At 38.0% G+C, this 27,282-nt stretch overlaps 1 protein-coding gene across 1 annotated transcript; it reads left to right on the forward strand.

Moving 5' to 3' along the window:
* Positions 1-1,243: 1,243 nt before the first annotated feature.
* Positions 1,244-25,817, forward strand: ADGRG3 (adhesion G protein-coupled receptor G3). The gene is made up of 12 exons (XM_074285861.1): positions 1,244-1,419; positions 4,000-4,156; positions 4,884-5,025; positions 5,871-6,017; positions 15,959-16,093; positions 17,656-17,689; positions 17,811-17,911; positions 18,070-18,182; positions 22,118-22,398; positions 22,530-22,623; positions 23,208-23,482; positions 25,239-25,817. The coding sequence occupies exons 1-12, from the start codon at positions 1,323-1,325 to the stop codon at positions 25,346-25,348; spliced, it is 1,686 nt and encodes a 561-aa protein (XP_074141962.1). The 5' UTR covers positions 1,244-1,322; the 3' UTR covers positions 25,349-25,817.
* The last annotated feature ends 1,465 nt before the right edge of the window (positions 25,818-27,282 follow it).

Consider the following 27,282-nt stretch of genomic DNA (forward strand, 5'->3'; position numbering starts at 1 on the left):
ATTTGTATTTCTTTTATTACTAGTGATTTAGAGCAAAGCTTCTTAATCTGTCATCATGGCTCAATGTGACGCCATATAACTGAATGTAGGAGTTGTGAAATTATGATTTCTTATCAGTAAATGTTTGATTTATATACCTATTTTATATACCTATATATCTGTAGTTGTGTAAAAATGTCTTGGGTGAAAAGGGTCACAAATGGAAAAAGTTTAAGGAGCCCTGATTTAGAGGATTCTTTCATAGGGTTGTAAATAGTTAGCAATCTTATTCTAAGAAATGTTTGTTCATATCCTTTGACTATTTGTCCATTGAGGAATAAATTGTGGTTTTATATATATATATGTATATATATATATATATGTGTGTGTATGTATGTATCTGTTAGTTGTCTTTATATCTTGAACAATAAAGCCTCATTGGAGACATTTGATACTAAGAAATTTTCACAATCGACTGCTTTTCCTTCTTATTTTAGATACATTGATTTTGTTTGTACAGAAATTCTACCATGTCACATAATCAAAATTATCCAGCCTTTTATACTTGCTTTTATTCCTTCTTGGGTTGAAAATTCATCAAGGATGTTATATTCTACAAGGAGAGATACCATGTCCATATAAAACTATAAAACATATAATTTCTCTGGATCTCAATTTCCTCCTTTATAAAATGAAGCGGTTGGACTACATGATCTCTAAAATCCTTTTCTGTTCTAAATTCAATGTTATGACACCGTCCTGGGTTTATAGGAAAGGTTACCACCTATAATTCTTGAAAGTGTATTTGCAGGCAGGTCAGAAGCCAGAGCTGCAGACCAACCCCAAATTTGAAAATAACTGACTTCCTCTTTCTATATCCTGCCTGAAGCCGGGCCAGAAATGCTCTCCAGAATGAGGATGGGTGTAGGGACAGCCCTAGGAGGACTTGTTAGCAGAAAGGTGCTCCATCAGAGAACAACTGGGGAGCCAAGGAATTATGGAAGCGTGGAGTCCTTCCCCACTCTCCAGGAAGTGGCTGATCCCCAGCTTCCAGGGATCTGCTTGATAGTGATGTGCATCCAGCCCCAGCTACAATTTATTCTCACAGAAAATGCTATAAACAGGGGTGAAGAGGAGGTCTCAGGATATGACTTGAATGTCTGTGCTAGGGAACACATCCATCTGTCATCTGTCAGCCGCCATATTTCATAACAGTGTTATGAAGCCCCACAGGAAGAATGGACAAACAGGAAGTGTAAGGGACTCTGTAGAGACAAAGACTAATCACAGGATCTTGCATAGCTAGGTGGCCATTGGGAGAGATCTTCTCCTCTGGGAAGAGAATGAGGTTGAGACCAGTAATGGGGGGCTCATTGAGCCAACATACACCACCATACCTGGGGGTCATACTTCTTCCACTTCTCCTCCTGCTTCAGCTGGGTGAGTAGGTGAAATGCTCTCTCCTTTTTTGTAAGAGATCCCTACCCTTCAGGGACTAGATTTTACAACCCTGGGCAGACCAGTGGGCTTAACCAATTAGGAGGAATAATTAGATTCTCTCCTTCTTCAAGGGAACTGAGAGGCTAAGTGTGGGGTTCAGAAGGGAAAGGGAAGCAGAGATCTGGGGTGGGGTGGTGACCTGTCTAATAAAGTAGAAATCTGTGAGGGGTAATGATATCTCTGCCAAAATGGATTTATTTGTCCGTTTAGAATATCTGTCTAGTCCCTGGAGTTGTGCTATCTCCTTCAAGGTCTAGCTCAAGTCTCCACACCTCCATAAAGCTCTCTCTGATCCAATGTGATATAACTAGTGACTTGAATTATCGTTACTAAATGTGACATATGTAAGAGGAAGTAATAGCAGATTCTATCCTCCATATTTTGTCTTTGACCATTTGTTTACAGATTAGGTCCTTCTTTTCTCTCAAGAAACCCACATTCTAAAAAGGAAGGAAAGGAGAGAGAAGATCACCTCCACTTTCTCTAGACTAGCAAAAGCACTTGCTAGACTCAACAATGAGACAGAAGTTGGAGATCCCTTGTATACCCCCTAAGAATTCACCCTCTGTCTAGGATGATAGAATAAATTACTTACTCCTACAGACATAGAGAGAGAGAGAATGACCCAGGAACAAACAGTTAATATGCCAGCCAGCCAGTGCCAACAACATGAGGACAAATAAGAGTCATATATGGTTCATCAGAGACAGTGAGTGGATTTCCCTTTGGGCCTTTCCCACTTATATTATAAAATGGAAAGTTTGAAATCTTTTGGGTTTAATATCAAGAGCTCCAAAGGCAGAAAAAGAAGGGCTGAATCCCAGTCAATCCTTTGAGTGACCTTGAACAAATTACTTTTCTGGCTTTCATTTTGCTCTCTTGTAAAACAATCAATGAACCAGAAGATTTTGAAGATCTTTTTCAACTCTCAAGAAAAAGTATGATCCTTCAAAATCTTCTTTTATTTCCTTAACCTTCAAATAAAAATTCCAGTGTTTAATGATTGCACATACACATGTAAAAATTCTAATGCGTAATAATGATACATACATGTGTAAAATAGTAATATTACATATTCATGTATTAATTAATATTAATATATAACATATAAAGGAGATTTCATCATTTTTCTAAAAGGTACTGTCCCATCCTTTATCACAATTGAATCTCACCACACCTGTGTGAAGGAGACTGGGAATAGGGTATTATTCCAACTGTTCCTTATCTACTTTTAACCAAATCTCTTATTTCTTTGGTATAGGGGGCTCCTGGTGAGAAACATCTTCCACCAATGCATAGGGGTACTTATTCCTAGAAGATAAATAGAGCATAGAAAGGTTCAATAATTTAGTTTATGTCAAAAGTAGAATTTGAATTCAGGCCTTCCAGCTTCTAAAACCAGCTCAAAATAAACTACACTATGATATAATGTATTGAACAAGACTATATATACTGAAGGGTTGAGTGAATATGTAATGGAAAAGGAAGATGTCAATATATTCAGAGAAGATTCTGTGGAAGAGAGAAGCTGTTGATAGGATCTCCAACTCTTCATCACTCCTTCCATTCCTACTTCATACTCCCAATAAGGCATAGGGTAGATTCATTTATATCTCTGGGATTAGAACCTTGATTTGTTTTTCAGTTAGAAAACATTTTTCTCTCCTACTTTCCCACCATTGAAAAAAAAAAGAAAGAAGGAATGAAAGAACAAAAGAAAGAAGGGAGGAAGGGAAGGGAAGGGAAGGGGGAAGGAAAAAGGGAAGGGAAGGGGGAAGGAAAAAGGGAAGGGAAGGGGGAAGGAAAAAGGGAAGGGAAGGGGGAAGGGAAAAGGGAAGGGAAGGGGAAAGGGAAAAGGGAAGGAAAAAGGGAAGGGAAGGGGGAAGGAAAAAGGGAAAGGGGAAGGGAAGGGAAAGGGAAGGGAAAGGGAAGGCAAGGGAAAGGGAAGGGAAAGGGAAGGGAAGGGGAAAGGGAAGGGAAGGGGGAAGAAAAAGGAGAAGGGAGAAGGGAAGGGAAGGAAGAAATCCCTTGTAATAAATAGACATTGATAGTCAAGAAGTAAGAAATCCCATATTGCTCATTTCAAAAAATGTGTATTCTATTTTATGCCTTGAGGCCATCAACCATCTGCAGGAGGTGAGTAGCAGGCTTCACCATCAGCATTCTTGAGTCATGATTATTCATCACATTGGCCAGAATTCTCAACTCCCGCAAAGTTGTCGTCTTTATGCTGTTATTATCATTGTATAAATTGTTCTCCTGGTTTTACCCATCCCATTGGGTTTCAGTTCATAGGGTCTTCCCTAAACCTTCTGAAATCAAAGGGTAGTTTTCTCTTTGATGATTTCCTACAGTACCAAAGTATTCCATCATTTTCTTATACCCTAATCTGATTAACCATTCGCTATTTGACAGGCACCCTTCTTAGTTCCAAGCTCTTTATCACAGGAAAGAGTTACTGTGCATAGCTTTTGTATGTATGTGTCCTTTTCCTCTTTCACTGGGGGTCATGTCTTCTAGATCCTATGAAGGCTATGGAGAATCAAGCTGAAATTCAAGAGAAAGCAAACAATTTCTGTTCTGAAGAAACCTTAAATCCATCTCCGTATGCAGCCTCTCAGTGCTTTCTTTCATGTAACAGAAGTACTCCAAAGTGTAAGCCTGAGGTGATAGAAAGGTGAGAAAAATCTGGAAAAACCAGGCTATTCTGGAACTAATGCTGTCCTACAAGGAAAAGTTGGTTTTTCCTAATGTTTCTAAGATACACAAAAGAGAAACTGTTAGAGTGCTCATCCTTTTCAAATTAACTTATATTTACTTATCAGTTTACATGTTATATCCTCCAGTATAATATAAGCTTCTTGAAGGTAGAACTGTTTTTTTCACTTCTTTGTATCCCCATCATCTAACACAATGACTTGCTTCTAATATACTCTTGATAATTATTAAATTGAATTGAAGGTAGGAGCAAAGCATTTAAGAGAGGATCCTGTAGTATTCCTGTGGTCAAGATGAAAAAAAAGTATACTAGGTGATCATTTGTTTAAATTTACTCAGAATTGATTAAATGAATAGGTCTGCAGAATATTCATTCATGGATCAATTTCACTAGTAAATTAGTTTTAAATTCCCTAAGGATCTTTCCTCATTTTTGTGCTGCCAAATATTTTTATCAATGACTTGGGTAAATGTTATAATTACGAAACCTTCAGAAGACATAAAACTAGAGGAAATGAGTAGCACACTGGATAATAGTCAGAAACAGAATGAAGTGGAGTCATTTATTCCCAAGTTTCTGTATCCATACAGAAGCATAAGAGGGGACCAAAGAAAATTTAGAGTTAGAACTGAATCAGTCTATAGAACCTCCCAATTCCTAGGCCAGTGTCCATTCCCCTCTGCAGATTCTGGATAAGGAAGGAGGAAGAATTGGCTAACGAAAAATCACCAGTGCGTTTTTTGGATGAGTCCACGGTGAAGGCAACCATCCATAATGTCCTTGTCAACAGTTCCCAAGACTTCTTTTTCTCCATCTCACCATCTCAGGTAAGTGATCCCTTAACCCCTAGTCTCCTACTCCCCTCACACACATCCTTTGGGAATACCGAGATTCTCTTAAATCATACAATCTTTCCAGCTAAGCTTTCTCCTTGCATTGATCCTCTCTTCTAGTTCCTCCACCAGGTTATCTTTTTCCAAATATCATATATTCCATGAAGGCCCAGATTTGGTTATAGGTTGGCCAGTACCTCTTTCTTCTCCTATGAAGACTTCTAGTATATAGAATACACATAATCTAATCATTTAAAGAGAGGAAACTCAGAAACCATCTAGTTCAGGGTTTTTCACCTGAGATGTCCAGAGAAATTTCAGGGGATCCGTGAAATTGGAAGGAGAAAAAAATGATACTTTTCACGAATATCTAACTAAAATTTAGCATTTCTTTCAATTGCTTAAAAAATGAACCTGAGTGGATCTCCATGGACTTCATCAATCAATGTTTCTAGGTCAGAGTCCCTGATCAAGTCCAATTCCTCTCACTTTATAGAAACTAATAGAGAAAGTGATTTGCCCAAGGTGATCTCGTGAGTGTCAGAGGATGGATTTGAATCCTCTGACTCCAAATCTCATGTCTTTTCCAGTAGATGACCTTGCCCCTGGACCAGAGAGGTGTAATTTGCTCAGTGTAATGAGCTAGAAGCAGACCAGGATTAGGATTTCCAGACTTTGTCTCACACTCTTGAGGTTAGAGGAGCTCCTAAGAGTTCCTCTCTTTCACTCTGTCAGATTATTGTGTCCCCAACAAAATGCTCCGGTCTCTCCATCTAATTGATGGAACCAGCCGAGTCCCTGAGTCTCGTGGTGAAGGGGAAAATGTTTGGATATTGTAGGTGCCAGTGGTCCTGAAGCAGAATGAGACAGAAGCACCCAACAAAGTCCACCTCCCCAGAAGCCTATTTGAAAGACTGAGTCCAAAAATGAACTCCGTTCGAGTTATCCTGATGGTCATCAACATTGGAGAAGGGGAAATATTCAAGGTGAGGGTTTACCTGACATTCTATTTTATATATGGGGAGAACAGGAACTGAAAGATCCAGCTTCCTTCATTTTTTCTTCCTTCTTCTACCCGCCTCATTGTTATTGTTGAGTCAATATTCAGATATATCCAACTCTTTGTTGACCCCATTTGTCAATATATTCAGATATATCAAACTCTTTTTGACCCCATTTGGAGTTATAGGGCTAGCCTGGGATTCAAATAATAATCATAAAGTCAACAAATATTTACCAATCACTATATGCCAGGTACTGTACTGAGTTTTGGTAATATAAAGAAAGACACCCCCTGCCCCCCCCAAAAAAATCCCTGCTTTCAAGGAGTTATAAAACGACTATGTATAAACAAAACATCTACAGGATAAACTAAAGGAAGTCTCTAGAATTAGTTTGGATTGGGAAAGCCTTCCTGCAGAAGATGGGACTTTAGAGAGGACTTTGAAGGAAGCCAGAATCCAGGAAGTGGAGATATGAAGTGAGAGAATTCCAGGTATGGGGGAAGTCAGTGAAAATGCCGGCAGTCAGGAGGTGGAATGAGGTGGGATCACTGAATGACAGTGTCTAGACTATATGGAGAAGAGTACAGTGTAAGAAGATTGGAAAAGCAAGAAAGAGCTGGGGCTTTAAAAGGCAAACAGAAGATGTTATACTTCAGCCTGGAGCTAATGGGGAACCTCTGGAATTTGTTGAATGGGGAATGACAGGGTCAGATTTATGATCAATTTGGCAAGTGAATGGAGAATAAACAGAAATCAAAAGAGAGAAAACAGTCTGAATTTCTTTTTTTTTTCATTTTTTGAATTATATACTAAATAACCATCAATTAAAAACAATTAAATAAGTATATGAATATACAGAATAAGGAATAAAACTTCAGATAAAAATCTTTGCAGCTAGCAAAGCAAAATCTAAGGAAAACACAAATCAACAAAATATGCTTTGTTCTATGGCCCTTTTTGTCTGTCTGAAGTTTCACCACCCATGACACTGATTTTTAGAGTCATAAATAAGGTGGGACAAGTGGGATTCAAATAATAGTCATAAAGAGCCAAGTTCTTGGTAAAAAGAATTCATCAAAGTGGGAGGCCACCGACAGCCTCTCTATACTCCACCATCTCCTAGGTGCAACACGCCAGGTGAGCCCCACTACCTCCAAAAGCCTCTTTTCAGAGGTCTCTCAAAAGTCTATATGCCAAGTGAGAGTTTATATTTAAGGGTATTTTAAGATTTTTTTTTGGCTGAGGCAATTGGGGTTAAGTGACTTGCCCAGGACCACACAATTAGGAAGTGTTAAGTGTCTGAGACCAGATTTGAACTCAGGTCCTCCTGACTTCAGGGCTGGTGCTCTATCCACTGTGCCATCTAGATGCCCCAAAAACTTTTTTTCATATTATTTGTTCTGGGTATGTTTCACAAAGATTTTCTCTGCCTCACTCCCATGATCACATACAAAAATTTCTAATTATTTATTAATATAATTATAATTAAATATTCTAATTATTTCTAATTAATATGTTAAATATATATGTACACATGTGTATATGTATGTATCATTCATATATGTATGTGTGGATGTTTGTATTTTACATATATAGGTATATGTCTCTATATAATATATATGTGAACAACAGAGCCATAATTGAACACCATAATTGAACATCTTCATATCTCTTCAGATATATCCACACATGCACACATTCCATATTAATATTCCAAAATTTACTTCACCATTGTCTAGTGGTTGAACATGGAATGTTTTTCATTTTTAGTAACTACAGCAAGAATAGATATGAATTTTTCCCCTATGTTTAGATCCTCCTGAGGATCCCTTTAGGGTAAAATCCTAGCAATTAAATTTGAGGAACAATACTTTGTGATTTAATATTGCCTGAAGGCCAGAGGAAGAACAGGAATCATTCTACCTATGATCCCCACTGTTAGTCTCTCTGGTCAATTCACTGAACCTCTCAACATACCCCAGACAACTCTTTAAAACCATGAGTTATCTAGCCAGTGCTTCCTCAAAGTATGTGCTTTTTTACATATTTATGAAGCACCTACTATGTGCCAGGCACTATGCTAAGTACTATGGATAGCAAAAAGTCTCTGTCCTTGAGTAACTCACAGTCTAAGGAGGGAACCACAAGCCAACAGCTACTTACACACAAACTATCACAAGATAAATTGGAAATAGTCAAGTGAGAGAGAATTATGGAGGGCTAGAGAAGGCTTTGTGTATAAGGTGGGATTTTAACTGGGACTTGAAGGCAGGGAAGCCAACAAGTGGAGATAAAGAGGAAGAGCATTACAGGAGACAGAGACTATGAAGGTCCCTGAATGCCAAAGAGAGAATTGGGATTTAATCCTGAAGGAGAAAGAGAGCCTCCAGAGTTCATTGAATAGGAAGATAACATTGTCAGACCTGTGCTTTGAAAAGATCCCTCTGACAGCTGAGTGGGGGATGAACTGGAATGGGGACAGATTTATGGCAGGCAGATCCACCAGCAGGCCATTGCAATAGTTCAGTATGATGTAATGGGGGCTTGCACCAAGATGACAGCCATGTTGGAAGAGAGAAGGGGGCATATGCAAGAGATGTTGCAGAAGTAAAATTAACAGAATTTGGCAATGGATTAGATATTGGGGAGGAAGACAGTGTGAGAAGCTGGAGATGACATCCCGCTTTAATTCTTTGAGGTTTCGAGCCTGAAAAATTGGAAGGATGATAGTACCTTCAATAGTAAGAGGGAAGTTTGGAAAAGAGATTTTGAGGAGAAAGATGATGAGTTCAGCTCCAGACATGTTAAATTGGAGATGTCTATAGGACATCTAGTTCAAAATATCTGGTGAATTCTCTATGCCAATGAAATCACAAGGCACTGGTCCCTTCCATTGCACTTTGCCAGACTGTTTTCCAAAATGTTTGGGTCTAGCAATAGTGTATTCAAATCTCTAATAGCCCCACCAATATTGAATGTTTATTTCTTTTTCTCTTCTGATATATATAAGGTAGCTTCTTAAAGTTCTCATGATTTGTATTTCTCTGATTTTAGGGCATTAATAATCTTTCATAGAATTATTAAATATATTTCCTCTTAAGAAAATTATATGTTTGTGATTCCATTAGGAGAGAGTAAATTTTTTAAAAATATATAACATATACATATATACATGTGAATACATATACATTATATACACACATAATAATATATATTTATACATACAAATTGATATGCATACATATACATGTGAATACATATACATTATATACATACATAATAATATATACATTTTATATACACAAATATATGTGCACATATATACATATATACATGTGAATACATATACATTATATACATACATAATAATATATACATTTTATATATACAAATATATGTGCACATATATACATATATACATGTGAATACATATACATTATATACATACATAATAATATATACATTTTATATACACAAATATATGTGCACATATATACATATATACATGTGAATACATATACATTATATACATACATAATAATATATACATTTTATATATACAAATATATGTGCACACATATACGTATATACATGTGAATACATGTACATTATATACGTGCATAATAATATATGCATTTATACATACAAATATATGTGCACATATATACATGTGAATACATATACATTATATACACACATAATAATATATACATTTATACATACAAATATATACACATGTGCATATATACATTATATACACATATACATCATATATACATATTGCTACATACACTATAAACACATGTATAAATATGTATATATAAACTCGTGTACACATATATATCATGTACATAAAAATATTTGACCATATGTATGCACATGTGTATACATGTATACACAAGTTTATGCACACACACACACATATAAATCAGTTCCTCATTGATCTGTTTGCCAAATATTTAATTACTATCAATGAATTTTTTTTCTTGTACTAAAAATGTTGTGAGGGGTTTTTTGGGGTTTTTTTGCTGTGGAAAAAATCTTTTATCTTTGCATTAAAGAAATTTAATCTCCAATCATTCCACCTGAAGCGAATAAGGCATTACTGTTTCTTCCACTTTTTTATTATTTGTTTATACTTAGATTGATTACTTAGAGTCTATATTAAGTTTTGAATGTAGCTCCATTTTTTGTTGCTCAATCTTCCCAACAATTTTTTTTAAATAACAATTAAGCATTCCACACAATCCTAATTACCTACATTGGTTTCTATTTGTTTTTTTTCTCTTTTCTGTTCCATTAATCTGTCTCTTGCTTTTTTCCCCAGTACCAGATAATTTTCATAATAACTACTTTACATTTTAAAATCCGGTCATTCTTATTCCTTTTTCTCACTTTCTTTCTTTTGGTTCTTCAGAGCCTTGTTTGTTTTCCCTATGAATGTTATCGAGTCTATTCTATGAAAAATCCTATTTCTAGATTGATTGGCTTTGCATTAGATTTGTAGATTAATTTGGGAAATTTTGACATCTTTACTAACCATGAACATGGAATACTGCTTCCTATTTTGCATTCTCCTCTGATTTCCAACAACAACCATTTCCCCCCTCCACCTGAGGCTGGGGTTAAGTGACTTGCCCGGGGTCACACAGCTAGGAAGTGTTAAGTGTCTGAGACCAGATTTGAACTCAGGTCCTCCTGAATTCAGGGCTGGTGCTCTATCCATCGAGCCACCTAGCTGCCCCCAAACAACAACCATTTTGAAGCTATCACATATGTCTTACATTTTGATGAGTTATGATAAACCATTTGATGTGTTTCATTGTTATCACAAAGGTTATTTATTGATTTGCTGTGATTCTTGGTCGTAGTGTTAATGTAGATAGATACTTCTTGTGTTCATTTTATCGTCTCATTACCTCACTTAAGTCATTTATTACCACTGTTGATTTATGTTTTTGCCATTAATGGTCATGGGTTTTCTAGGTGTTCAATCTCTTTTTTTTTTTTTTTTTTTTAATTGTACCATTGATTTCATCCTTGTAAAATCCTCCTGGGAAGGTACTTTCTTCTCTGCCGATACAGGTCAGCACCTTCTAATTTATAGGCTTAGAGAACTATACAAAGATATTATGCATGATCCTCATCATTATCCTCATGCAGAGGATGGTCATCACTGCTTTACATATTTTTAAAAGTGTCATTCCCAAATTTTTTAAGTTTTAAACATAAATTCTATAACCCCTCTATGTTTCACAGTTAAACTCCTAGAAGAAATTTTTTAATGTTTTTAAAGTGACCATTGCTTCCTTTAAGTCTCAACTGAAATCTCAGCCTTCTACAGGAAATCTTTCCTAATCTCCTTCAATTTCTGCTGCCTTCCCTCTCTTAATTATTTCCTCTTTATCCTGTAGATAGCTTGTTTACACGTAGTTCTTTGCATCTTGTCTCCCCTATTAGATTGTGAACTTCTTTTGAGCAGGGATTATTTTTTGCATCTTTCTATTCATAATTCTTGTCCTCCCTGAAGTATCTAATATATTTTTGTGTTGTTGTTGTTTTTAAATTTAAGCATCTGATTTCCTATCTTCTTGTGGATATTCTCTCATCCTTCCTCCCTGGGTTCTCATAACATGTCTGATTATTTTCTTACTTTTTAGAGCCATCATTCCTGCATCATTGGCAGGATCCCACATCCACATCCTATCCATGGATCTACTCTGAACCTTCTCTTCTCTTCCTCCAAAATCTATCTTCTCATTAGCTCCCATAGATTCAACTATCATCTCTAGAGGCAGGTAGGTAAGGAAGTGGGCTTCCCAGAGGTAGACCTGGAGTCAGGAAGATTCAATTTTTCTTCAGATATTGACAGTTGGGTGACCCTAAGTAAGTTAATCTCTCTCAGCCTCTGTTTCTTCATCTGTAATATGTTGATAATAGTGACATTAGTTGAGTTAAATGAGATGTTAGCAAAGTACTTTGTAAAATCCAAAGTATTATATAAATGTTAATTATTATTATTCTATGCAGGTGACTTCCAATATTTCTTTCTGTAGCTACCTTCTCACATGGCTAGAAGACTGCTATCCCAAAGCCATCACAAACTCAACCTGGCCAAACAGACCTCATTTTCTTTCTCCCTAAATCTACCATTCTCCCAGAATTCCTTTTTTCTGCAAGGTCTCCACTATTATTCCAATGAGTCAAGTCTACCGCCTAGGAGCCATACCTGACTCTTCAATTTCATTCATTTCCCCCATTCCATCAGTCACCAAGTCTTATCAATTCTACCTCCTCGCCATCTTTTGCTTCTGTCCTCTTCCTTTGGTGACCATCATAGGTCAGGTTCTCATTATCTCTCATTGAGACTATAATATTTTAATGGGTTTCCCTGCATCCAGTCTCTTAATCCACTCTTAATATAGCTGCCAAATTAATATGCCACAGGTATGGCCATATCATTCCCCTGCTCAAGAAGAACTCCCATCAATGCCTTTACAATAAAATAAAAACTCTATTTAAAGGGCTTTATAGTCCCATTTTGAATGGGGATTTTTTAAAATGGCTTTGAATGGAGTCATTCAATTCTAGTTTTCCTCTACCTTTCCACACTGATCATGCATTCCATCAAAACTGGCTTGCTTCTATCTCTCATCCATGATGTATACATATAAAGACCTTCTTGTCTTATACAGACTGTCTCACATACTTGTGATTCTCTCCTTCCTCAATTCTGCTTCTTAGTTCTTCTACTCCCTAGTTCTTATCACGGCTCTGCTCAAATGGCTCCTTCAAGAGACCTTTTCTGACTCATTCTGTCAGATGTCCCCATCCCTTTGTATTTCTTATATGCATATTCTCTTTACTTATCTCTAATTAAGCCTTTTTAGAATCATATTCCACTTATTATAATCCCATTAGGATTTTTTTATTTGTCTGTTTGGGTTTTTGTTTGTTTTTGCAAAGGTAGTGGAGTAGTTTGCCATTTCCTTATCCAGCTCATGTTATGGATGAGGAAACTGGGGCGGGTGGGGAGGAGAAGTTAAATGATTTGTTCAGGATTCCACGCTTAATAAGTATCTGGAGCCAAATTTGAACTCAGATCTTCCTGACTCTGGCTCTCTTCACCACTTAGCTATCCTATTTCTTACCTGTAGACATGTTTAATTTATTTCTGATAGGAAATAAACTCCTTTAAGTATCATAGCAATTTTTTCTTTATTGATCTGATTTCTGTTGTTTTCTATCCTTTATTCCCAGTTGAAGATCCTACTTGGTCACAGTAGATAGCATGGTGTATTGTTTTACACTTAATATTTATGTCAATGTTCATTTATAATATTGGTCTATTAATATTAATGATATAGTTGTCATGCTCAGTCTTGTCTTCATAGGTTTTGATATTAAAACCATATTTGCCTCCTAGAAGAGATTGGATAGCCTACCTTCTTCTGTTACGCTTTCAGTTAGTCTATAACATATCAGAGTTACTTGTTTCTCAAATTTGAAAATTTGATCAAATATGCTTCCAGGAGTGTGATGAAGCCCTCTAGTGCTGGCTTAGGAGAACTGATTGTTAGATTTTCAGCACTAGCATTTATACCTTGGAAATCAGCTAATGCTATGAACCAGGACTTGATTTATTGTATTGCTGATTGACTAGACTTAAGAAAGTGATGTAAATTATTTTTTTTTCCTCCGGCAGAGTCAATTGTTACACATTGACCAGCACATGGATGCTTTTGCACCCAGTTGAACCGGTATCTCTGCAGGGAAGTTTTTTGACAGCCAGTCTGATTTCTCCTTCTGAGAGTGTGTCATTCTTTTAATTTTGGAATTTTACATTTTTTTAGGCAGTCACCAATTTCTTTGGGATCCTCCAATTGATTAGCATAGATAATCTTTTATATTTCTTCATTTCATCTCTCCTTTCTCACTTCTGATATTGATGATTTGGGCTTGCATTCTTAAAAATCATCTTTGTCTTTTCAAAAAAAAATCCTAGTTCTTGGATTTGTTATTTTAATTCTTTTTTTTTTTTAATTTTAAGTTGTTCTACACCCAGATCATTGTTATCTCTTTCCCCCTCCTTTTTTTTCTTCTTGTATACTGCTTTTTATCTGGAACAAGAATTTTATTTTTTTTAAATAGCTTTTAATAGCTATCTCTTGTTTTTTATATCACCATAAAATCTCCGAGTACTTCTTCCTTTTTTCAGATAGTTATCCTATATAACAAAAAAAAAATCTTTTAAGAGGAAGAAGTGTGTGTGTGTGTGGGGGGGGGTAGCTAGATGGTGCAGTGGTTAGAACACCAGCCCTAAAGTTAGGAAGACCTGAGTTCAAATCTAATCTCAGATACTTAACACTTCCTGGCTAGTGTGACCCTGGGTAAGTCACAGCCCCTATTGCCTCAGTGAGAAAAAAAAAAAGAGGAAAAAGGGGGAAAATCAGCGAAGCCAACAATACATGAAAAAAGTTTGAAAGTGTATGCAATACAACTCCCAATAAAATCTCCTTTTGATTTGTTGAGTGTTTTTTCAATTGTATGCAACTCTTTGTGACCCATTTGGGGGTTTCTTGGCAAATATACTCAAGTGATTTGCCATTTCCTTCTCCAGCTCATTTTACAGATGAGTAAAATGAGGCAAACAGGGTAACATGACTTGCCCTAATAAGTGTCTGAAGCTGGATTTGAATTCAGAAAGATGAGTCTCCCAGACTCCAGACATACTATTTCCTGGCCCACTCAGCTGCTCAATTAACACCTGTTTGGCTATTTAGAGTTTAAAGAGTTGCTTCAGGCACAGAAAAGTGAAGTGGTTTGCCCAGGGTTATATGGCCAGTATTTCTTAGAGACAGAACTTGAACACAGATCTTCCTGGCTCTGAAACTGGATCTCTATACTTTATGTCAGGTTGCCTCACATATGTTTTCATTACCAATGTTAAATATTGCTTAATGTCTTTAAATGTGTCTTTTATCTATTTGAAGGCTTAGTATGCCTTGTTTCCCATATTTTAGCTATTTCATGGTTCCACCATATTTAAATATATGTATATATAAATTTAATATTTTATTATATAATATAATAAAACATAATAAAAATTTCATACGTTTTTATTCTTTGCTCTTATTTTTTATTTCTATTTGTCAAATGTGTTTTTAAGCTATTTTTCTTCTTTTATGTATGTTGCTATTATTTTTACTATTCGAGGATTCTGTCTCTCTTCAAAATCTCATTCTGGTCAAGCCCTTAAGGTTTGAATTTGGGACATTCCTATGAAAGCCTTTACAATATATGTAACTCCCAGTTATCTATAAGAGATGTGGATAGTTAAAAACCTTTCCTATTTGGTTTTCTCAACCATATCTGAGGAATAAAATATTTATAAAAAATAACCTTAGAGATTTTGGGGGAAAAGTGATTTTCAAATTATATGTATAACATTGAAGTATTTTATGAAATATACAAATCATAGAAAATATTCCATATATTCCAAGGAATGAATTTTATTTTAAGTGTATAGACTAAAACACAGTACAATAAAAATGATTGTACATGAAACTTCAAATCTACCATGCACAGTTTGCTGTTCCTTTCAAATATACAACAAAATTATTATGTACATTTCATTTTTTCTTCTCCTGAACCCTAGAGATGGCTATCATTAGACACGATGTGTGTGTATACATACACGCATATACAAAATTCTATACATGCTTCTATTTATCAGTTCTTTCTCTATTTGTTGCTATTATTATTTATCTAATCCTGCCTTAAGTACCCAGATTTCAGAGATCCAGCTCAGAACTCTACTCCTCATTTCAATGTCCCAAGGGACTTTTTTGAGAGATAGAAGAGGGAAAGAGTTATATGAGTGTCCCTCCTGAAACCTAAAATGGTTTTTCTTTTCGCTTTAGGGCTCAGCCACTGGGCAGAAGTTCAGCAGCTCTGTGCTGGACAATCGCATGGTGGGCATTCGGGTCGGAACCGAGCCCATCAAGGACCTGCAGGAACCTGTGGAGATCACCTTTTCCCACAAGCAGCAGCACCAGGTAAACCCTCAGCCCTAATGAGTAGGAGAATGGGACAAGCACAAATGTATAGTCACATGGGCAAACCATGCATGTATTCTCTTGGGTGCTAATAATTTACAAATATATCCATTGAATACAAATATATATAGCTTTATATACATAGATACATACTATTTCACAGTTCGTGCGGCAAATGGACACTTGGCCAGGATCACCCAGTAAGTCAGTGTCTAAGGCTAGTTTAGAACTCAGTTCCTCCTGATTCTATCTATCTGGGAAGAATCACAGTAAATTATACATATTCTCTAGCAACTAGTGAGAAGGACTACATACCTGACTCTTCATGGGACTGGAAGGAATCTGTGGCACAGGAGGAGAAACAGAAAGAAGACCAAAACTACAGAAAAGAAGGGAAAACTGAGGACAGTGTTTGTGTTCTGAAAATGTCTTGGAAACAGAAAATTCGTGTTGAAACTACTGGCTGAGATCACTTCTTTAGAGAACTTAGGGAAATTGTAAAAGATAGACTATCTTACTGGGACTATGCTCAGGATCAGGCCTTTTAATACATACTGCTTGAATAACTGTGTGACCCTGGGAAAGTGATTTAAATGCCTTGTGCCTCAGTTTCCTTATCTACAAAATGTGATTAATAATAGAACCTACCTCACTGGATTGTTGCCAGGATTAAAAGAGATAATTGTCAGTCATTAATAAACATTTACTAATCACCTGTGATGTGTCAAACACAGTGCGTGGAAATACAAAAAAAAAGACAATTCCTGTCTTCAAGAATATTGTGATCTCATGAAGAAACACCTAAAAAAAGCTGAAAATGGTAGGGTAGGTGGGGAAGATAGCTAGATGGTGCCTTGCAGAGCACTATATAAATGCAATTATTATTATTATACACGATGCTATTATTTTGTCTAAGCATTTCCTATATATTTTTTCAAATATAAAGAAGCCAAGGGTTAGCTAGAAATATAAAAAAAAATTAAACTAGAAAAGAGAGCCAATGTCTGAATGTTAGGAATTTTCTAAAGTAGGGGCTCTGAACTCTTGTGATTGTATTAATCATTTTTCTTTGACATAAATCCCCCAAAAGAAAAAGACTGCCTGAATCTGGGGGCCCTTATGTTGCCCCTTTGCTAATGTAACTGTTAAATCTCTAGCCTCCAGAAGGCAACAGGGAACAGAAAGAACCAAAACTTAGCATAGGTCAGTTGTATCTGTGGCCATTCACACATCCATATGTGAGCACTTGTATCTTCACACACAAAAACAAACTCATACATGTATATATGTACTTTCACACATGACAATAATAAATGCATACTCACACCGATATGAGCACTCACATATTTGCAGATACATGCTCACCTGAACAAACACACAGATGTAAGTGCATGAAACATGAATGTAGAGTATGTTTGCATCCAGAACTCACACACAGTCCCCCACACACATGCAAAGCAGGGGATAGCTAGCTGCACATCCCTGAGGATATGTTCATATGTAGACAACACAAGAAACATATGGATATATTCTGAAATAAACCCCTTTCTCTGTGGTTTCAGAACCTACAATGCGTGTTCTGGGATATCAGTCAAGGTAGGTGCTTCTCTGCCACATCACCCCATCTCCTCCCAGTAGGAGGCCTGGGCAGGGTGGGGAGGAGAGAGACAGCTGGACCCTGGCTTCCCCTTCCGGAGCCTAAAAGATACTTTTGCAGGTACGGCTGGAGACTGGAAACCCACGGGTTGTTCCACAGAGCTAAGGACCAACCAGACTGTCTGCCGCTGTGACCACCTGACCTTCTTTGCCCTGTTACTGGTGACATACCTGGGCCTCTGGGGAGGAGAGTGGGGTACTACGGTCTCCTAATGGCTCAGGCTTCCCAGTGATCCTGGCTGGGGGAGAACTGGGAGGTTGCCTGCTATTCTTGTCTGATGAAGTGTGTTTGGGGTTTTTTTTTGGGGGGGACCTCACAGAAGCCTGTTCTTGATGCTACCACAGTGAAGGCTCTGATTCAAATCTCTCTTGTTGGCTGTGGCACATCCCTGTGCTTCCTGTTATTCACCATAATCCTCTATTTTGCTCTGAGGTAGGTCAGCTTCCTATTCCCACTTTCACACACTCAAATATGGCTTGCCTTCTCCCTCTGTCTCTGTGTCTGTCATTCTGTCTCTGTGTGTGTGTCTCTATCTCTCTGTCTCTCTGTGTGTGTGTCTCTGTCTCTGTCACTCTCTCTCTCTCTGTCTGTCTGTCTCTCTCCCTCTCTCTCTCTGTCTGTCTCTCTCTTTTTCTCTCTCTCATTCTCTCTGTTCTGCCCCCCCCCCCAGTTTTGGACCAGTTTCTTGGTCCAAAGAGATGGTCCAGCTCAACTTTTGGGTGATGTCCAGGACAGAGCTTCCTCCTAGGATTCAAGTCTCTAAACCTTCCAACTTCTAGTCTTCCCCCACTATCTAATAGGCACTAAGTTTCAAGGGGCAAAAAAATCACCTCCCTGTCTTCAAATCTTTTGCTTCCTTCCTGATGCCTACTAGCTTCTCATGTCTTATTCCTCCCCAGAAAAATCAACTTGTAATCAATATTTTAATATGTACATGCTTTCTCTTCTGATAGAATATAAGCTCCTTACAGATAAGGACTATTTCATTTTTTGTCTTTCTCTCCCCAAAACTTAGTCTAGTGCCTGGCACAAAGTAAGTTTAATAACTATTGATTTATTGATGTGGAAGGAAAGACTTCAATTAAACATACTCATGTGATCAACTATGATAGACTTGATTCTTTTCAGTGGTTCAATGATCCAAGGCAATCCCAATAAACTTTACATGGAAAATGCTTTGCACATCCAGAGAGAGAACTATGGAGAATGAACGTAGATCAACATATACTATTTTTACCTTTTTTCTTCTGTTTTTTTTCTCCTGGTTTTTCTCTTTTATTCTGATTTTTTTTTCTCCTAACATATGGAAATAGGTAAAAAAAAAAAATGAATATACATGTATAACCAAAAATTTGTTTTTTACAAGTAACTGGGGGAAATAAAAATAATAAAAAGAATTACTCATGATAATACATAGGCTCCAGAGCCAGAAGAAAGCCTAGAGATCACCCAGTTCAACCTTTTCATTGTATAGACAAGAAAACAGGGATTCAAAGAGGTATGGTTGATCACTTGCTTAAGGTCAAACAAGGACACAGGAGAAGTGAAAAAAGGAAAACAGAAATAGTGAAAAAAGCATAATTAGGGAACAAAAAGACTTTTCAAAGAACAGTGAGGATGCTGCTGTAGCTAGTCCCTCAAGACTTAATCAAAGGGATTCCTTTATTGAGGTTTATTCCCTGGTCTAGATAACAAGTGTCCCCTTATAAAACTGAATGGTATTGGAGGCAGCTAAAGTCATGTCTTAGGATCTGTCCCTGGTGCTGACATCCAGAAATTTGTTTTTCCTCCACGAGTCTACCTATGGCCTTGACTTCACTTTACCTCTAAATTCTTTCTTTTTTAACCTTCCTTCTTACTTCCTAAACTATTAGAGCTGGGGCTACCTGTAGAAATCACCTGATTCATCCCCTTCATCCCCTTCCCAGTTTTATAGAAAAAATTGAAATGTAGTGATTGATGTGAGCTATGATACAGAGTTTGTCACCAAATGATGGCAGCCACCAACAGTTGAGGTTCAGTCATGTGAAGAATTCAATATGGCTATTCTCTCTTGGCAAAATGTTGATTTATTTAGGGGAATAGGTTACAAGCAAAATGAAGAGATACAGCAGACACTGGGAATGGTAAATATGAAACAGAGTGGGAAAGCATATAAAAGACAAGTTCCTCAGTGGAACTCATAATTTCCCAGTAGAAAGGGAGCACCCCATGGGGTTGGAGCATGGCCTTGTCTGGCAGGCTAAATTCTGAAAGGGACTTATCACCTAAAAGAGTTAAGAAGAAGTGGGGTTGAGAAGTATGGTGAAGTTAGGGGAGATACCAAGTGGCATGGGGGGGCGTAAGGAGAAAGACACCCTGAGGCAGCTTGCCTTGTGGGCTGACCCTAAGGAAGGTAGCAGCAAAGCCATGGGCCACAAGTTGCTTTTTAGGGGAAATTTAGCCTCAGAGTCTTGCCATAATTGGGTTTCTGACTAGATTACCTTTAGAGGGTGGGACCAAGGAACTAAACTGATCTCAATTATCAGAGCTTTCTTCCTGCTTAGCCTAAGGGATTAATTTTTTTAATTTTCATTTTTTTATTTAATAATTATAACTTTTTATTGACAGTACATATGCCTGGGTAATTTTTTACAACATTATCCCTTGCACTCACTTCTGTTCTGATTTTTCCTCCCTCTACCCCCTCTCCTAGATGGCAGGCAGTCTTATACATGTTAAATATGTTATAGTATCTCCTAGATACAATATATGTGTGCAAAACTAGCCATATCTAACAATGAAGAGTTCGACAGTGATGGCCAAGATTTGCTAATTACTGGCAAAGTCAGGATTTGAATCCAGGTCTTTTGACATCCTATTCAATACTTTTCCCGTTAAACTAAGAATCTCTCCTACATCTTCCAATCCAGTGGGAAGAATGGCAAATAGACAAGAGGAACATATGGAATACTTCACATCCATCTGGCTGTAAAGATATCCTAAGGGTTTCTGAATAATCATAGGACCCCAAAATCTTTCTAAGAATGTAGTACATGGAAATATTCAAGCATTCCCTTTTCCCACAACCCAATTTGAGGTATTTGGAGTGAGGAGTAAAAAGTGAAAGGCACAACCAGGAAGGAAATAAATTAAAAATAAGAAACAAATACATTCAAAGAAGGTCCAGGCATAAAACAGTATAAAAAACCTTTACTTTCTCCTGGAAGTTTTGCTGCTTTAGTAACATCAAGCTGCAATAGGCAGCATAATATAGTAGAGTGCATACTGAGTTTAGAATCCCAAGACCAAGGTTCAAACCCTTTTCTATTTGTGTAACTGTGGAAAAGTACCTTCATATCCCCAGGTTTCAGTTTCCTTATCTGTAAAATGAGAGACAATGGACTGAGTAACCCATAACGTAACTTCCAACCATAAAACTTAATTCTTTCCCAATTTTATGAGCTAAGCAATTTTTCCTTGGGCCATGGTCCTGTATGACTCAGCAGCCTAGTCTATGCTGTTACCTCTACTCAGGAAACTCCAGGCACTATTTAGTTCTACTTCTTAGATGGCTTTGTCCTGATCTTAAGACCTTAAGAAACATGTCCAGTTCATCTTGAGCTGACAGCTTAGAGCAGGCATCAATTCACCATCCAGCAAAGCCCTTTATCAACTGCCTGGAAGATCCTTATATAGACTGTGAGGTCTTTTTTGTTCTTATTGTGTGACCTTGGACAGTCTACTTTTCCTTCTCAGACCTCAGTTTCCTTATCTGTGAAATAAGAGATTGGACTAGATAACTTTTAAGACCCTTTTCCAATTTTTACCAAACTATAAGTCCACAGCAAGAGTCAAGGAAGGAAACAAGTTCCATGTGCAATATTCATAATGCATGTACATACATTTACACAGATAAACATATATGTGTATATCTCTGTGCAAATATAGGCACATATGCATATACGTATGAGTGTATATAAGGAAGATAACTATAAAATGTTTTAAAGAAAAAACACTAGCATTGGGAAACGGAAAGTGGTCATTTTGGGAGATGGTATTAAAAGGGTCAGACCCAAACCCAAAGCTGGGTTTTAATTCCATCTCTGCCATTAACTGTGTGACCAGAGATATTGTCTCTGGCTCTGAATTTTCTCATCTCTACAATGAGGGTATGGGAGCTATTCTGCCCACTTCCTAGGACTACTGGGGAAAATGCTTCGATTATATAAAATGTTCCCTCATGAGGACTGCTATTATTTCTCTTCTCTGCCTTACATAAAGTGCTTCCTACTTTGGAGGAATCCAATAGCTTCTTTCTTAACCATCTTCCTTTTGTCTTCCCATACTCCATTTCCCTGACTCTTGTCCCTACATCCCTCTTTTAGATTCACAAGGGAGAGGTTCAAGTCAGAAGATGCCCCCAAAATCCACGTGGCTCTTTGCATCAGTTTGGTCCTTCTGAATTTCACCTTTATCATCAACCTGAAGCACACCCCCCCAGAGCAAAGAGTCCCCTGCCGGGCACAAGGAGGGATCTTCCATTATTTCCTGCTCTGTTGTTTCACCTGGATGGGTATTGAGGCCTTCCACCTGTACCTGCTGGCTATCAAGATCTTCAACATATACATTAGCCACTACTTCCTGAAACTCAGTCTGGTGGGCTGGGGTAGGTGACTGCCCTGAGTGTGTCTGGGGAGGGATAGAGCTTGGTCTCAATGCCAGGTCTGGGAACCAAATGGGAAGAGCATAGAGGAAAGTCCATGTTTTTTCCCTTTCTCCTCTCCTTCTGGGCTTCAGGACTTCCCTTCTTGGTGGTCCTCATCACTGGAAGCACCAGCAGCTATGGGCACTATGACATCAAGGATGGGGCTAACCATACTACCTTGCAGCTGTGAGTTACATCACTTTTCCACAGTTTCTATTGGGGTAAACGGGGAAGGCAGGAGGGATGAGATATCCAAAGCAAGAAGTTACTTTCTCTTCCTTGGGACAGGAGGTACCAAATTACGGGGCTATTTATCATAGGCATTTGAATTTAATGGTGCCTCAGAGATAATCTTGTTAAGCCCCAGACATCTCATTTTGCAAGTGAGAAAGCTGAGACCTTAGTTTACTCATCTGTAAAAATGGAGAGCATTTTTTCTCATGTCCATGTTGTAACAAGTCTAAGGTAGACAAGGCCAGTTCCCAAGGATGGTGCAGGACAACAAAAGTTAATCAAAGTTGGTTTTAGGAAACTTCAAGGGAGTAAGTGAGTTCTATATCACTAAAAACTAGATGGCTAATTTGGAAGGAATATTGCAGAGGCCGTTTCGGCTCAAAAATCAGTTTGGGATGGCTCCCGGGGTCCCCACCAATTTTAAGACTTAGGGATTCTGTGACAAATTCTGGGTGATGGGAAGGGAAACCATAAGGGAAGAAAAGATGAGGCAAAGAGGCTCACTCCTCACGCTGACCACCCTGGATATCGGTCAGGTGCTGGATAGAGAACAGAACAGCCCTGTACATCACAGTCCATGGCTACTTCATTGTCATCTTCCTCTTCGGTGGTGTGGTTCTGAGTCTGGTGGCTTGGAAGATTTTCCACCTTCGAGGTTCCAAGGCAGGCAAGGAGCAAAACCAAACCTGGAAGGGGGTCATCACCGTGCTCGGCCTCTCCTGTTTGGTAGGGGGGACGTGGGGGCTGGTCCTCCTCACCCCGATTGGTCTGACTATCATCTATGCCTTCACACTACTCAACTCTCTCCAAGGTAAGGATGCTTTCAGATCCTAGTCCTTTTGTAACTTGTCACATACTCTCATTTCTCCCCTCCTACCCTGGGAGGCAAGACAAAGAAACACCAATCTGTGCCTAGGAATGAAGAGAAAACAAGAGCCACAAATAGTAGTAGTCAGTAGTAGTAGTAGTAGTAGCAACAGCAGCAGTACCTTGTAGTAATAATAGTAGTAATTATAATAGTAGTAGCAGCAGCATAGTAGTAGTAGTAGGAGGAAAATAGTAGTAGTAGTAGTAGTAGTAGTAGTAGTAGTAGTAGTAGTAGTACTAATAGCAATTAGTAGTAGTAATAGTAGAACTAATATCAAGTAGTAGTAGCAACAGCAGCAGTACCTCTGTAGCAGTAATAGTAGTAACTATAATAGTAGTAGCAGCAGCATATTAGTAGTAGAAGGAGGAGGAGGAGGAGGAGAAGGAGGAGAAGAAGAAGTAGTAGTAGTAGTAGTAGTAGTAGTAGTAGTAGTAGTAGTAGTAGTACTAATAGCAATTAGTAGTTGTAGTAGTAGCAACAGCAACAGTACCTTGTAGTAGTAATAGTAGTAACTATAATAGTAGTAGCAGCAGCAGCTATAGTAGTAGTAGTAGTAGTAGTAGTAGTAGTAGTAGTAGTAGCAGCAGCAGCAGCAGCAACAGCAGTAATAGTACTAATAGTAATGGTAGTAGCAGTAGCAGCTATAGTAGTATCAGTAATAGCAGAAATAGCCTCAGTAACTGTAATAGTAGTAGTAGTAGCAGCAGCAGGAGTAGTAGTAATGGTGGCAGTGGTGGTGGTAGTAATAATAATACCAATAATGTTTATATAATACTTTAGGGCTTGCAGAGTGCTTTCTATATTACCTAGATCTTCACAAAATCCCAATGAGATAGATACTATTAATACCTCTATTTTACAGATGAAGAAGCTAAGGTTGAAAGTGGTTCTGTGTCCAGATAAAAGATAGCTAGTAATAACAATAGCTAACATATAGCTTTATGAGTTTTGCAAAGTATTTTACATGCATACATTATCTCATTAGAGATCCTCACAACAACCCTGAGAGGTAGGTGCTGTTATTAGCCCCATTTTACAGATGAGGAAATTGAAGCTGAGAAATGTTAAGTGGCTCGTCTAAGGTGACCACTTGATAATAATTAAAGTTGTAAGAGCTAACACAGTTTGGTGCTTTATATTTATGTGGTGTTATAGGGTTCCCAAAACATGTTGCATATATTGTCTCATTTGAAATGTTAATGGTTTTATGATGCAGGTCCTATTGTTAACCCATTTCCTGGGAGAAAAAACTGAAGCTTAGAGAGCAGGTCACACAGCCAGTCAGAACAATAGCTCACATTTAATGGGTTTGCAGAGCATCTAATCTTCCATCCTTCCAAAAGCTTTTTGAGTTGGATGCTATTATTATACCTATTTTATGGGTATTTTAATAGATAAATTACAGAGAAACTAAATTTCTTCCTTAAGGTCACAAAATTGAAAGTGGCAAAGGAGGGACTGAAGTAGAAGCCTCTTGATTCATGTTCACATGTTTATATGTAAGATCAACTTGTGGGGTAAGGAAGGAGGCAGGGACCTAGGTCCTGTCTTCCATAATGGTTAGAGAGAAGAAAAGCACAGAAGTCAGTGCTGAGAAATGCCAACTCTTGGTCTCTGTGTCCCCCAAGACCTCCCCCACTTCCCAGCCCTGCACTGGCTTCCAGCTCCAAGGCTCAAGGCAACCTCTCCTCGTTTACAGGTGTTTTCATCTTTGGTTGGTTTACCATCCTTTTCTATCCAAGTCTAACTGGGGAGTCTTCTTCCAGTACTGCCAAGTCAAATCCCAGCAATTCTGCATCCAGGGAGTAAGCAGATCCCTGCCCCTTTCAGCACTGGTGTGAGGAGGAACTGGTACCAGCTTGTGGTTGTGATGACTGAGGGGAGACCCAGGACATACTAACTCCACCCTAGATTTCTGAACTCCAGGTCACTGGCGTCTAGTCTGATTCTCCTCCAAATGGAAAAGGACTCTTGCGATGGTGGACTGGCCAACTCCAAAAGCCGTGAAGGAGATGAGGTGGATCTTTGGTGCTCTCTTTACCTCTCCTTTTGAGACTATGCTTGTTCTCATCCTATCTCCTCACCTTTGACCCAAAACCCACCAACCTTGACCAATTCCCAGAAATCCCCCTCAGAGAATCTTATATCATGAAGGAATTTTAGTGGTCATCTATAGTCTAAAGGTTCTCAGTCTTTGTCATAGACCCCTTTGGTACTCTGGTGGAACTCCTCAGGAAAACATTATTAAATGTAGAAATAAAATATATTACAAAGGAAACCAGTTATATTGAAAATTAGGCATCAATTTTTTTGAAGTTCATAGACTCCAAAAAATACTTCTAAATCTAACAGCCTCACCTCTACTCTGTTATTTTATCAGTGAGAAAATGGAGGCCCCAAGGTCATAACCAGGATACACTAGGGGGATCCCGAAATCCGGTCCAGTGGCCTTTCTACATATCTTCAGAACTTACCTGTTCTTATACCCATAGGGCCCTGAAGTTAGCTAGCTGATAAAATGAAAAACCATCTCAACTAATAATACATTCTCTCTCAGGGACACTTGTTTTTTAAGAGCAGGCTCTTAAAGACCAAAAGCCCTTAGCCCAAAGGAATCTAATGTCAAAGCCTTACTCAGTGGGGCTAGCAGATGGGTGGGATATTTCAGGGGATGGGGTGTGATATCCTTCAACTTACATCCCCTAACCAGCCTCCTATTCTAACAACTTCTAAGGCCCATTTGTCTACCATATTAATACTTATTGTCTGATTGAGCCAAACCTAGATTAAGGATTTCCCAGTTCCTTCTCGTCTCCATCTTTCTCATGTTGGATACATCATGACTTTGAGGGAGCTTACGCTGATTTGTAGTGGAGGGAAGAAGTTAGATGGGGGAAGTTAAGAGCACCAGGTTGAAGTCCCTGACCAGCCTTGGCAGGTCATGGAGCCCTGGGAGAACAGCTGTTGCCTTTTTTATTTCCCAAGATAAATCTTGTTATCCAAAGCCCCAAGGAGGACTTCACATTTTGATTACCTTTCCTGTGACTACTTTTCCTAGTCCCAGAGGAAGATGTCAGAGGAAGAGAGGGTTCTGTTTCTGTGCCCAGAAGAGTAGGGCAAATATAATACAATAAGCATTTTTGAAGTGCCTCCTGTGTGTAGAACCATGGACTGAGCACTGAGGAAGATGTCAACTCTCTGTCTCAGGAGGCTTACTTAATTCCCAACTTGAGCTCAGAAAAATAGACCAAATTCTACTTTCTTTTTATTTTATAGGAATCTTCACTGGCTTCTATCATTTCCTTCCTTGGTTAAATAGTTAATATTTTTCAATTATAATATTTATATGCCATGTTAAGATTTGCAAAGCACTTTATGAGTTACCTCATTTGAGCCTCATCGCCCCTCTAAGAGAAATGTATTATTATTATCTCCATTTTACAGATGAGGGAATGGAAACTGGCAGAGTTTAAATGACTTGCCCAAAGTCACACAGCTAATAAGTATCTAAGGCAGAAATTGAACTCAGGTTTTCACAGTTCCAACTCCTCCCCTTCATACAGCTGCCAATATAATTTTTTTTAAAGTAGAGAGTTGCCCATGTTACTCCCTTGCTCAAGAATAATGAATCAAATGGTTAAAGGATATGAACAGAAAATTAAATTAAAAGAATTTATTAATTTAATAATTAAATTAAAATTAAAACCATTTCTAGTCATATGAAAAAAATGTTCTAAATCACT

The sequence above is a fragment of the Sminthopsis crassicaudata genome, chromosome 2 (genome assembly GCF_048593235.1).
Source record: "Sminthopsis crassicaudata isolate SCR6 chromosome 2, ASM4859323v1, whole genome shotgun sequence".
Classification (NCBI taxonomy): Eukaryota; Metazoa; Chordata; class Mammalia; order Dasyuromorphia; family Dasyuridae; genus Sminthopsis; species Sminthopsis crassicaudata.

Coding starts and splice junctions, on each gene's coding strand:
- ADGRG3 (XM_074285861.1), top strand. CDS start 1,323: ATGAGGTTGAGACCAGTAATGGGGGGCTCATTGAGCCAACATACACCA. Junction 4,157..4,883: donor AAGCCTGAGGTGATAGAAAG/GTGAGAAAAATC, acceptor TCCCCTCTGCAG/ATTCTGGATAAGGAAGGAGG. Junction 6,018..15,958: donor GAGAAGGGGAAATATTCAAG/GTGAGGGTTTAC, acceptor TTTTCGCTTTAG/GGCTCAGCCACTGGGCAGAA.